Source organism: Ceratotherium simum, chromosome 8 (genome assembly GCF_057802395.1).
Source record: "Ceratotherium simum simum isolate JZ-2026a chromosome 8, ASM5780239v1, whole genome shotgun sequence".
Taxonomy (NCBI): domain Eukaryota; kingdom Metazoa; phylum Chordata; class Mammalia; order Perissodactyla; family Rhinocerotidae; genus Ceratotherium; species Ceratotherium simum.
The window spans coordinates 85,218,838-85,231,052 of record NC_141907.1 but is presented as its reverse complement, the minus strand read 5'-3'; the positions used below and the strand labels follow the sequence as shown (position 1 = coordinate 85,231,052).

General features: G+C 47.0%; 1 protein-coding gene across 2 annotated transcripts in view; it reads right to left on the bottom strand.

Moving 5' to 3' along the window:
- Nucleotides 1-375: 375 nt before the first annotated feature.
- The window catches only part of NFKB1 (nuclear factor kappa B subunit 1), a 113,800-nt gene continuing 101,960 nt past the window's right edge, over nucleotides 376-12,215 (bottom strand). For both annotated transcript variants that reach the window (XM_087434649.1, XM_087434648.1), the window contains exons 17-24: nucleotides 10,636-10,837; nucleotides 9,960-10,129; nucleotides 9,529-9,631; nucleotides 6,898-7,022; nucleotides 5,452-5,518; nucleotides 4,966-5,138; nucleotides 4,011-4,191; nucleotides 376-1,208 (exon numbers count right to left, since the gene is read on the bottom strand). In XM_087434649.1, coding sequence (XP_087290775.1) covers nucleotides 1,051-1,208; nucleotides 4,011-4,191; nucleotides 4,966-5,138; nucleotides 5,452-5,518; nucleotides 6,898-7,022; nucleotides 9,529-9,631; nucleotides 9,960-10,129; nucleotides 10,636-10,837 — 1,179 coding nt within the window. In that variant the 3' untranslated portion in view covers nucleotides 376-1,050. The remainder of the gene's footprint in view (nucleotides 1,209-4,010; nucleotides 4,192-4,965; nucleotides 5,139-5,451; nucleotides 5,519-6,897; nucleotides 7,023-9,528; nucleotides 9,632-9,959; nucleotides 10,130-10,635; nucleotides 10,838-12,215) is intronic.

The following is a 12,215-nucleotide window of genomic DNA, read 5'->3' as shown; positions in this document are numbered from 1 at the left end:
AGTTCAGCAAAGCTTCGTGCAGGAAGGCTTCTTGTCCCAGAGCCTCTGGTATGCTAACATGTCAGTACTTTCTGTATCCTGGAGGCACTGAGAATACACTGAGGGTTGGGGAGGAACAGTTTTGCGTGAGATGGAGGAAAATGAGGCGATACAGCCTAAATGAAATGAGCCAAGCGCGGATCTCACGAGCCCGAAGCTTTCATCGCAGGTTAAAATACTTTTCTTTCTTTTGATAATTTTTTTTTGTCCATTTCTGGATCAAAAAATTGACTCTAAAGGGCAATGTGAATGTGATAACCAGGCTGTGGAATGATCCCGTGATAACGAGGAATCATCTTAGAAAAGTATTTGCACAGATCAAACAAGATGAGGTCATCAATTTGCTTTTCCTTTTATTATAAAAGTAAAATAAAAAATAGCATTTATAAATCCAACATTTTTTCCTTTAAAGTATTTGATCTAAAAAACATATTTACAATAGCAAAATGCAGAAAAAGGGAAAATACCATTTTCAGCACTGATTGTAACCATGTTTAAATATTGACATGTACATATTCTTTTTTCAAATCAGAGATAACCACAGCAGAAAAAGGAGTAGGCCTTTTTTATTATACACCAAGTGAGTCTTCTCATTTTAAAATATCCCTTTCTTTAATCCTTAATCTGAATGCACAACCGTGCTGTGGACGGCCAGAAAGAACCCCGGGTGGGGCTGGGACACCTTGTAATGACAGTGGGAGCGCAGCAGAGGGACAGCAGCAATGACAACAGAAAGCAGCTGGTAAAGTTCAAGAAGCCACCTCACCCCAGTGAGGCCTCCGCCCAGCCGGGGCCTGGACTGCGAGATGCTATCGTGCGTGACCCCGGCTAAAGCGCGTCTAAGAACCAGGGAAGGAAGCCGGCTTTCTAAAGCCTCGAGTGGAGTCCAGAACGGTCCAGGTGGGCAGCTTTCCTCGGAGCACCTCGGGATGCACTCGACCTTCCTTCTTTTGGACACTGTGGTGGAATTTCAGAGCTTTGGTTTACATGGTGTTGGAAATCGCCAGTGGGCTAAATTTTGCCTTCTATAGGTCCTTCCTGCCCGTAATCGTGGGGCACTTTGTTAAGAGTCAGCAGTGAGCTGCCGCTGGCCAGAGACTCTGTGAAGCTGAGTCTGCGGAAGGAGGTCTCCACGCCGCTGTCACAGACGCTGTCCTCCCGGAGCTCGTCTGCGGGAGAAAGCACGGATCCACTGGGCACAAGGCAGCCCTTGCTCTCGCACACCCTCCCATCCAGCTGGCTCACAGTTTGATCTGGAAGGTGTGCGGGCTACTTTTGCCCAGCAGCCTCCACAAGTCTCCAGCGGGGTGAGGGGCAGTAATGGGGAACCTGGGATGACACCAAAATTAGCCAAATGTTTTCACATCTCTTTCTTGCAATCTAGTCTCATGTTTATCAGAATCCTATCTGAATTCTCTTGACTCAAAGTGCACCTTTTTTTCCTTAGAAATCAGGTGTGTTTTTCGAACCACTGTATTACCTATTTTACAGCTGGGGAAACTGCTGGCCTAAGAACTAAAAATGAGCTCTCTCTCTGGGCCTCATATGCTAGTAAACACTATACGCCGCCTCAAAGACATTTCGGTAGCAGAAAAATAAGGTATTTTGATGAAAATGAGTCTATATTGGACAAGTAGGTGGAATTCTCCTTGTTGAGAAGTGTCTTCAGAGATTTGAACAATGTGAATTATTTGCTATATGGAGAGTCACTTCTGTCTAATATATGCTAATCAAAATGCCATCTTCCAGCATTAGGATATTAAGACTTGAATGGCAGTGACACGGTGACTCTGTTATTGACTGATTGATTCAATCACCCAGTATTTACTGAGTATCTATTATGTACCAGGAACTTTGAGGTATTTTAAAAATAACTACAAATCAAGGGCTTAATGCTTTTTGAGACATAAGTATTCACCTCTTTCTTTGTTTATGTGAGTGGAAGGAGCACAGGTTGAGGCAGGAGGTCTGGGTTGTTTTTCTGTGGATATGGTACTCCTTTCTAAAGTGTGTACAACACCTGTCCCTACTCCCCAAGGTGACATTGGTGCTGAAACTGAACGGCCAGAAGGGGCCAACAGGGGAGGATCTTTGCAGGGAAGCGGAAGAGTAGGTTCAAAGGCCCTGAGGTTGGATCCGACTAGTGAGCTGGGGGAGCAGAAGGAACACCTGGGAGCTGCAGGGCGGTGGGGCGGAGGAAGGGCATGTGAAAGCGATGTTTGAAGTGAGAATGGATAAAGTAGGGACATTGCCTTTATTGTTCACTGCCTTCCCTTCAAAGCCTCAAAGAGCGCGAGGCACACAGTATGTGCTCAATAAAGATCTGTGGAATGGATGAATGAACTGGCGGGTATCCACCAGGAGTAACAGAATCTCACTAACGTTTAAAAGGAATCATACTACCTGTTGTGCAGAGAATGACTGAAGGGAGGCGGACAAAGTGGAAACAGGGAGCTGCTGTAAGAATCAAGGCAAGCAGTGAGGGTGGACTGGACAGGGGTGGTTTTTGCACAAGGGTAAAACTCAACGGGCTGGATGCGTGGTGGTTAGGACCAGGAGGTCTTCGTGGGCAAGTCTTGGATTTCTGTGTTACCCTCCTGGAGGACAACAGTGCTTCTGATGAATGTGCCCAACACCGAGTTCAGATGGGGATCAAGAGTCCCTCGTAAGGACAGGGAGGGAGGGCCTGGGACGGGGCTTTGGAGGGCTGCGACTTCAAAAGGTGAGTGTGGAGGAGGCAGGGAGGTGAGGGTGCTGTGGAAAAGCCAAGGGGGACTGTTTGAAGCAGGACGGAGCAGTCAAGCAGCTGAGAAGGATGGCGACAAGATGTGACCAGACACTGGTCATTGTGCCAGAAAGCAGGCCTGGTGGCGTGGTGGGGATGGAGCTGACTGTGGGGGGTGGTCAAGCAGAGGAGACAAGGTGAAGAGGTGGGAAGAACAACTACAAAAAATTCTTTTGAAAGCTTTGCTGGGCTGGGGAACAGAGAAATTGGGCTGTTGCTACAGGGGCTGTGGGATTAAGAGAGAGTTTTTTTCTATTTGTTTGTTTTATTTTGAAAAGATGAGGGAAATGACAGCATGCTTGCTAGGTGATCCAGTCAGAAGGGAGAAACTGCTCACGCAGGAGAGAGAGGCAAGAAGTGGGGGAGCAGTTACCTGGACAAGGGGAGGGGGTGGGCTGGGGGTGAGAGGTGCCCTCCATCTGGGGCAGAGACCCTTAATCCACGCAACCCAGAGGGAAGGCCCACAAGGCAGGCACGCGTGCAGGTGGGCTCAAGAGGAGAGAGTTCTAGCTGTTTCTATGCTCTCAATGGAGTGGGAGGTGAGGACACTGGATGAGCAAGGAGAGGGAAGGGGTGTTGTGGGTTTAGAAAGAGAGAGCAAAATGGTTGTTTAGAGAGTGGGAGAGCAAATTTAAAGGGAAATATAGGGTTACTGGGCTGTGCTGAGAGTCTGCTGTGTCACATGTTTCAGGTGGGATGACAGAAGGTTCCAACAGCCGTGGGAGACAAGGTCAGTGGAAGGAGCACGGGGAGGAGGCTGGAGGAGAAGGAGAAGACCCCGCGAGGAGGAGGCTGAGGAAGTGACGGAAAAATCGCAGCATCCGTCAACAGTGTGGGATTCCTTAAACCCTGGTCTGCACACTTCTCTCGCTCTTTTAAATTTAAGAAGTGAGAGAAATCATATTTATCTTCACCACCACATCGTGTTGTTTTTCGTATTTATTGTGAATCTAAGTAACTCGTGTCAATGTGACTGTTTCTGGGGACAGCCCCTTCCCCGAAGGTGGTGTCAAGAGGAGCAGAAGGTAGACTCTGTGGGCCCAGGGGGGAGAGAGACACAGCACAGCAGAGTCAGGAGATTCAGGAGATGATGGTGGGGAGGATGTGCCACATCCCAAGAGACTGAAGACACCAGCCTGGGAGCAGGAGAATATCTCAACTGCTGTCTCCGTCTTTTGTTCTTTACCTATTTGCTGCCTTGTGGAGGCAGGCGAGAGAGGCAGCGAGGGAACCTGACAGGTGGTCTTCCCTGGGCTGGGGGCTGCAGTTCCTGAGCTGCAGAAGGCTGTCTGGATCACCTCGATGGCTTCAGTGTAGCCCATCTGTCTCAGGGCCTCCACCAGCTCTTTTACTGTCCCCCCAGAGACCTGTGAGAAAGAAAGGAAGAAAGAGTATGTGCTTGCATTCAAACCCGTGCAAGGAATAGCCAGGCAGGCTGTAAACACGCCGCCACAGCCCCTCTGCCGTGCGGCCTCCTCAGTGCCAGAGCCAGTGGTCCTGGAAAGGGCAGAGCGAGGGGGGCTCAGAAAATGCACTGTCTGAATCAGGTTTCCTGTTCCAGCTCAAAGATCTCTCAAGAAAGCATGAGGAAGAAGGCATAGTGCGGGAGGAGGGAGGGAGCAGTGCTGACGCAGTGACTCTCTTCCTGGAGTGAAGTCTATGCAGTGCCTCTGTTTAAGCCGAAGCTCTGAAAACCACTGAGAAACAAGAGGTAACAATGAGATTTTCAATAGAAAATCATGTCACCCCATGTTGTTCTACCTTTTAGTTTTAGAAACTAAAGCCTCACCAGGTAATGGCTCCACCTGGAGCCACCTCCCAGAAAGCTGATTCCATGTCCCGACACATGGTCACAGCACGTACTCGGTGGACAGGAAGATACACATGCTGACCACAGTCTCTTGTGTCTGTTCAGGGGATCCAAGTTCTGTGACCACCCTTCTCAAGGTCTTTGAAAACAGGGAAAATCTCACGGTGTCTGAGAACAGCCTTCTTGGGAAGGTGGGCTGGGCTGGGCTACCTCCCAGGACAGGGTAATGACTGATTCTCCCCTCGGAGTTAAGGGAGAGGGAAGGGACTGTGCCCGTCAGTGCTGCCGACAGAGTCCAAGACACAGTTAACCACGTCAGGGGGTGTGTTACCTCGTAGTTGTCCATGAGAGTCTTAGAAGGAGCAGGACTCAGCCGGAAGGCATTATTTAGTATCCCTAGACCTAATTTCTGTGCCAGAGTAGCCCAGTTTTTGTCTGGATCAGGGATTTCTAGCAACTTGTAGAGCTGCAACTTGGCATCTTCATTCAGCTGTTTCATGTCTCCTGAAGGAAATGAAGAAGAAACATGGCTGTCCTACCTGACCAGAGGCACCCTGGAGGGACTGATCACCACACTGCTGGCCCCCCGTGCCCATGGAGGCCATGAAGCTCCTCTACTTGACGTGAGCAGAAGGCCAGCTGATTCTAGTAGAGCACAGCTGGATATTCTCCTTTACACACCCCCAGGATCTTCTGATTCTGAATAAGCCACTTCAGAATCACAGTGCACCCTGGGTAATGCTGGTTCTTCCTCACTCTCTTTAATCCATAGCGTGGAGACGACACTGGTTAAGAGAACCTCTCTACCACAACTCACCCTGTGCCAGTAAACCATCTGATGTCAACTCGGGCTCATATGGTTTCCCATTTAATATGTCAAATACCTGTTGGGAAGAAAAACATGGGGAGACATTACACATTAAAGGGACCACGAGCGGAATCTGTTTCTTTGTAATAAAGAATTCAGCATGTCCTCCTTAGGAGGGCCTAGTACCCTAAAGATGGAGGAATGGGAAGGAGGCAGTGCCATCGCCCAGGAGGCAACACCAATGCCCTCGGGGGGAACAAGAGCCCAGAGGACTCTGGGGCGGGGAGGCTGTGCTCTACAGGGGCTGTCTGAGGTGGGTGGTGGACCCAACCCAACCTCACAGAAAGCCAGGGCCATGGTCCTTCTGAGGAACAGAGGCAGTCTGGACTGCCAAATCAGCCACGTGTTGGTCAGAGTCGTGGGTAAGTGAGGCCTCCCTGAGAGCCAGGGTGCCGGCTGAGCTGACTCAGACCTGTGAAGCTCTGCTCCCTCGCTGCACCTCCTCCTAGGAAAAGTCTTATGAGAATGAATTTTATAAATTTGCTCAAACTGAGGTGTATAAATGCTCACGAGGTTTGGTGTTAGCCTTCTAGCACTACCTACATTTTAACTGAGAGGCCAGAGAGGTCTTAGATCAAAAGAAAAAACAATTCCACAGCTATGGAGGCATTCCTGTGTTACCTGCAGTCACCTCGTGCTGGCTGACGCAGGTGAGGACAACATGGGCTCCCTGCAGTGGTTCTCCTTCTGCATTCTGTGATGAGGCTTCTGGGAAGCCAGGGGCTCAACGCAGAAGGAGAACCCTGTGGTCTCTTTGTTAGGGTCACTCAACGCAACCCACATGGCTGCGCGGAGGCAGACGAGCCATTTCTGGATGTGGAGCAGTGCTGGCCCCTAAGAAAGTCGGAGACCCGTATCCTGCCCACCTCCTGCCTCTGGCTCTTCTCCCTGGGCCAGAAAGACGTGATAACTGCCTTTCACCTTCAGATCTCAGGCCACTGGAGTTTTGAGGAAAGCTTTAAGTCTATTTACTCCACTTCTATTTATTGAAATCCTCAGAAGAATCCCCACTTTCTTTTTATGTTCAGAAATCACATACCAAAGTTCTAAGCAAACCATAACATTTATCCTAGCCTCAGAAACTGGGATGGGAATGATTCTGGTGTGAGTGCAGAAGGGGGCACACTTAGGTGAATTCTGTGTTCTCTCCTGTCTGACCCTCTCTCACAACTTAACTCTGATCTGATCAGGCATACACTTTCACACTCAGAACTCCGCTAGATCTTTCATGGATAGGCTTTTCAAGATAAATGTGGGTCTTGACAAGTCGACTTTTTAAAAAATAAAAGGCATGTGCTTTGGGGAATAAAGACTCAGGAAGACCATCTGTTCTTACATTCCTGAACCGCTAGCTCTCTCGGGAGCCACCACCAAACAGGCTGGAGCCACACTGACCTGCCAGTTGGTGGCCATATCTAGAGGTGTGGTTCCAGGCACGACTCCTTCATCCTCTCCATCCTCTTCCCAAGAGTCATCCAGGTCATAGAGAGGTTCAAAGTTCTCCACCAGGGGGTCTGCTCCTGAGAAGTCAAGTTACACGGCATTAGGGGCATTAGGTAAACCCAGATCTTGTTAACTTCCAACTGCCTGCAGGGGTCAGATTTTGAAAGGCAAAGTACAGTAGCTACTGGAGGCAATCAGTTGGATACATTTTAATACATAAAACATGTTTCTTCTGAAATATTCAGAGTACTTCTTTTAAATTCTAATTTATTTTGACTGTAAAGCTGTCTGATGATACCATATATAGCCAAAGACACTTTCAAAAACAAAAGACTTGGAATACTCTGACACTCACACTTAACTCTACAGGATAGTTTTCAACTGAATGATGCATCTTTCCTTTGAAGACTGACGAGACCAGTTCACAGGGACTGCGGTGTACCCTCAGGATTAAGGTCCTATATGTCCAAGTTCATGCCCACCACTGCCCATTTCTCAGCCTCTCCGCCCACTTGCTCGAAAGAGTAAAGACGCCTGCCGTCCAGCAACAACGTGCTCAGTTTTACTCCTTGAGCACAGCACCACCGGCCCTGATCCCTGAACAAAAAACACTGAAGACACCTTCTGCTTGGATGTATAGTTATTGAAAAATTTAGGGCCAATCTTGGAAAATCTAGTCTGTTCCTTAACCTGCAGCAAAAAAAACACCAAAAGTAACTCAAGGCTGAGAGCTAGAGTTACTTCTCACAGGCTCAGAGACTGTCTTGATGAGAGTGTTGAGCCTGATGCCTTGTGAAGAGCGGTCAGTTCAGCACACACTTTTGGGAAGGACTTGTTTTTATCTTGCTAGGAGAACATTTGATTTGTGCCAACTTCACTAACAGGAGATGAGAAATGAGAGTCACAGAAGGCTCTTGATGTCATTTCTGAGTCCATTCTCCCAGACCCAGCCTGATCTACAGGGTCGATATCAGGTGTCACCTGACCATGACAACAATGGGGAAATTAAGAGGAACAATTGACAGGACCGAGGATGGAGAGGCTGATCTACATCTGTTCCTTAAGTGATCTTCTTCATGACTCTGAGCTCTGGACCAGGTTCTTCATCTGAGTTTCTCCATTTATATAGTGGAGAATCTGTTACTCGCTACTCCTTTCATAGGATACTGAGAATTCAAGATAAAGCATTTTTGAAAAGGTTATAGCTTCTTGTCTGAAGGCATTTCTTAATTATAACCAGTGACTTCCCAAACTATTCATACATACACTGCTCTTGTTCAAGAGAAAGTTCAACTTGACAAAGGAGAAAAGAAAAGAGATATTTTGGGGAGGATATGGTTTGGGGATATGATTTTACTTGCCAGAAAAATGTAGTGGCGCCAAAGAAAAGGTTCCTACATATTCCTGGACTCAATTGTTTCTCTCTCTCTTTTTTTTTTTTGTGAGGAAGATTAGCCCTGGGCTAATATCTGTGCCCATCTTCCTCTACTTTATATGGTACACTGCCACAGCATGGCTTGACGAGCGGTGCGTGCCTGGGACCCGAACCCGCGAACTCCAGGCCGCCAAAGCGGAGCACGCGTACTTAACTGCTGCGCTACCAGGGTTTCAATTTTTTAAGAAGGTATTTAACTCGCTCTGTTTTCTTAATTTATGAAGGATTTACTTTCTAAAAAAATTTTAATAACCTCTAAAGTGAATCAGACATGTCAGAGAAGACTTGAGATACTAATTTCATTAAACATTTTTTGAGGTTCTGAATATACAAGACAACAGATATTCAAGGATGAGCAGGAATAATTTTCCATACTTCACAGGACTAGAGGATTAAATGGAATAACACCTGCAAATCCTTGAGCAAAGCAGAGGAGAGAAATAGTAGAGAGAATGAAGTCTGGAAGTTCAGATGGACAAGGTGTAATATCACAGCTGTGCCACTTCTGGGCACCCCGGCACTGGTACCCAGAAGTCCCTCCAGTCTGTTTCCTCACTCTAAGATGGGAATAATAACAACGGTACTTATCTCAAAGGGCTATTGTGGATTGAGTGAGACAGAGCGTGTGAAGTGCCTAGCACAGTGCCTAGGACGTAGAAAGGCCAATGAACACTCGCACTTTTGTGCCTCGTACATGACAGTACCAATACATGACCATTGGTTTTTTCCTATTATTTCAACTTCTAAGAGACCTTTCTTGCAAATTATTTTTTAATAATTTAAATTATTTTTTATATCAATAAATTTTTTCTTCTGGGGACTTCTGGTATGATCTGAAGCTGGTACTGCTCAGACTTCTGTTAAGAAATTAAACTCAACTTTAAGAAGACCTCTTGTCATGGCAGTTGACTTAACAATCAAAACTCCAAACAAACAGGTGAATTAGAGAGTAAAAACTAACACACCTATCAGGATGAAGCCCAAGATTACTAGTCCTACGGCAGTTAGAGCAAGAGGGCCTGAGACCTCTTATTTATCTTGCCTTCCAGCAGCAGGTTTGTGGTGTGGTGAGGGCGACTTGGCTGCTCTGCTGGAGTCGGGTTTGGTTCCTGATGACATTTTCCAGCGCTAACGCCAGGGTGCCTTACCTGCTGCTTTGAGAAGAGCTGCCAGCCTGGTCGACCCTCTCCCCGCCGCGATGTGCAGGGGTGTAGTTCCATCGTAGGTGGTGCTGTCTACGTGGGCCTCACCCTAAAACCCAGCCCACATAGACGACGGTTAGTGGAAGGTTCTCCCACCCTCTGTTCCCACCTCCCCTGTCTGCACAGCCCCTCAGGTCATCCTGCTAGCCCAGGTGCTATCTGGGTCAGGCTCTGCCACTGAAGAACTGCCCAGGTAGAGACTCGGGGCACACGGTGACAGGAACGCCCAAAGTGGCTACTCTGAAAGCTTTGCGGAGATATTAAATAAACAGAGCTGAATGTAAGGAGAAAAGCTGCTCCTGACATCATTCTTTGAAAAGTTTTTCCTAAATCCTCCTTGGGAATTTAATGCAAAGGCAAATCAGCGTGCCCTTCACCTCCAGGAGCAGGCAGCCGGCCAGGGAGATGTTGTCGTGCTCTGCAGCCAGGTGCAGCGCCGTGCGCCCCGACTTCCGCTCCTGGGCGTTGACGTCCGCCCCGGCGGCCACCAGCAGCAGCAGACACGGCATGCTGTTGCTCATCATGGCTACGTGGATGGCATTCAGACCTGCAGCCCAAGCACAGACACAGTCACAGGGAGGGTGCGGGAGGAAGGGTGCTCACGAGGCAGCCCTCCGTGCAGTTGAAGGAAACGGCACAACTGGAGCAGGGGGAGGGCACGCTGTCGGTTTCAGCACGTCTAGTCCGAGTCTCGACTCCGGATCGTCTTTACAGGCGCTATAAGTCTACTTACTGCTTTGCAGGTAACGCCACAGACTCCTCTTCCATTCTCAGGAGACACGGAGAGCAAATAAACATTCTCTGAATAAAGGATGCTTTCTACACTTCAAGACCAGTGTTTGTCTGGCCTCTGCTTTTTCCTCCTACTAACTATTCCAAATCATCTTGAAAGGAATTAGCTACGGCGAGCAACAGAAATTTCCAGGACAGATGATGAACTCCAGGTGAGTAAGGAAAGCACTTCTGAGTGCAAATCAAATAACACACATTTATCAAACACTTATGAATTGTTTAGAAAGCAGACAGAGAAGGTTATCCCACGATGTCTCTTACCTTCCGCATTGGGGTGGTCGATAAGTAGTGCTGCCTTTTTGTGCTTGAGTAAAATATTGAGAATTTTATCATGTCCTTCTTTGGCAGCTAGGTGCAAAACCGAGTTACCCAAGCGGTCCAGGAGGCTTAGGTCAGCGCCGGCCCTCAGCAAGTCCTCCACCACAGCCTCCTGCTTGGTGATCACCGCCAAGTGCAACGGTGTCTGGGGGGTGCAGAAGGGGCAGGCGATATACTGGTCAGCGGCCAACACTTGTAACCCAGTGGCTTATTAGCTGCCACTGCACTAGGTGAACTCATACTGAGGGGCCATTTCCCATTCCCAGATTAACTCCTCACCTTTGCAAATGAGTTACTTCCTGTTCCATACTGAATGCTGGACTAACATCTAGCCATTCAATTATTAAGATTATTTTTATATTTACAATTCTTAATAGCTTTCTTGTTTCTCATTGCAGCCCACTGATTGTTGATATGTTAACTCATCTATTAGTAAATTTAGTTTTCTTGAATTTCTACTAGGACTCTATCTTCAGCTGATAATTCTGTATGTTACCAAATCAAATCAAGGCAATGGTTTTACTGAAGAAGTTTAAATGAACTACTCAACAGAAACCAATTAACAAAGGTGCTGTCATTCTATACTGACGTGGAAAATAAATTTGCTAAATTAAAAAATATTGTTCCATGAGACCAACTGATAGAACTTGCCCAGCCCCATTTTACAAAAGGTGTCAAAGAATTCTAAACGTCTCACTGAGAGGGCTCGGATGAACAAGGAGCTGAGCTGCTGACACCCAATAGGTATGTAAATAGTCCATCTGATAACCCTGCCCTCAAGTAGTACCTCGGCGAATGCAAATGAGTTGTTTTGAAAACTGCGTGTTTTCAAAATGAGTAAGACAAACACAATCACGAAAGAATCTTTCAAAGATCTGAGGTCACGGACAGAGAACAGCAATATATTTTACACAAATCAGTGTGAAATCCAGCCTGTCTAGTGACAATCTGCCTAAACTTTCCCTCTCTGTAAGCAGTTACTGGCTGGAGCATCGACAGCAGGGGGCCACCAACATCCTGGCTGGTGCAGGGCGACCACAGTGCCTGAGAACTGGATGAAAGATGCTCAGGCTGTTAAGTCTCAAAGACAGGGATTATTTAATATAGCAGAAACCAGACAGGATTTTTAGCCTAGTTTGTACTCTCCCTCTTATTTTTTTCATCTTTTAGGACTATACCCTGGCTTGAAATGGAATGATGCCCTCAAAACTTTGGATATTGTAGCCAAGAGCCTTCCTCTCAAAAAATAAAACAAATAAGTAAGTAGATAAAAGCTTTGTTTATCAATCAGAAATGCTATTTGGGGAGATGGGAAGGGAAAGAGAATGAGATTGCAAAAAAGAAGATCTGAAATGATAAGACATTATACCATTCAGAGATAGGAATTATCTGTAGTTTTAATATAATTTTTTTCACATCATACAACTTCTCTTACCATGAGTAAGAGAGTTTTTTTTTTTTTTTTTTTTTTTTTAAAGTTTTCTCCCATGGTCCCACTGAAGGTTTTCTGTGATATTTCAGGC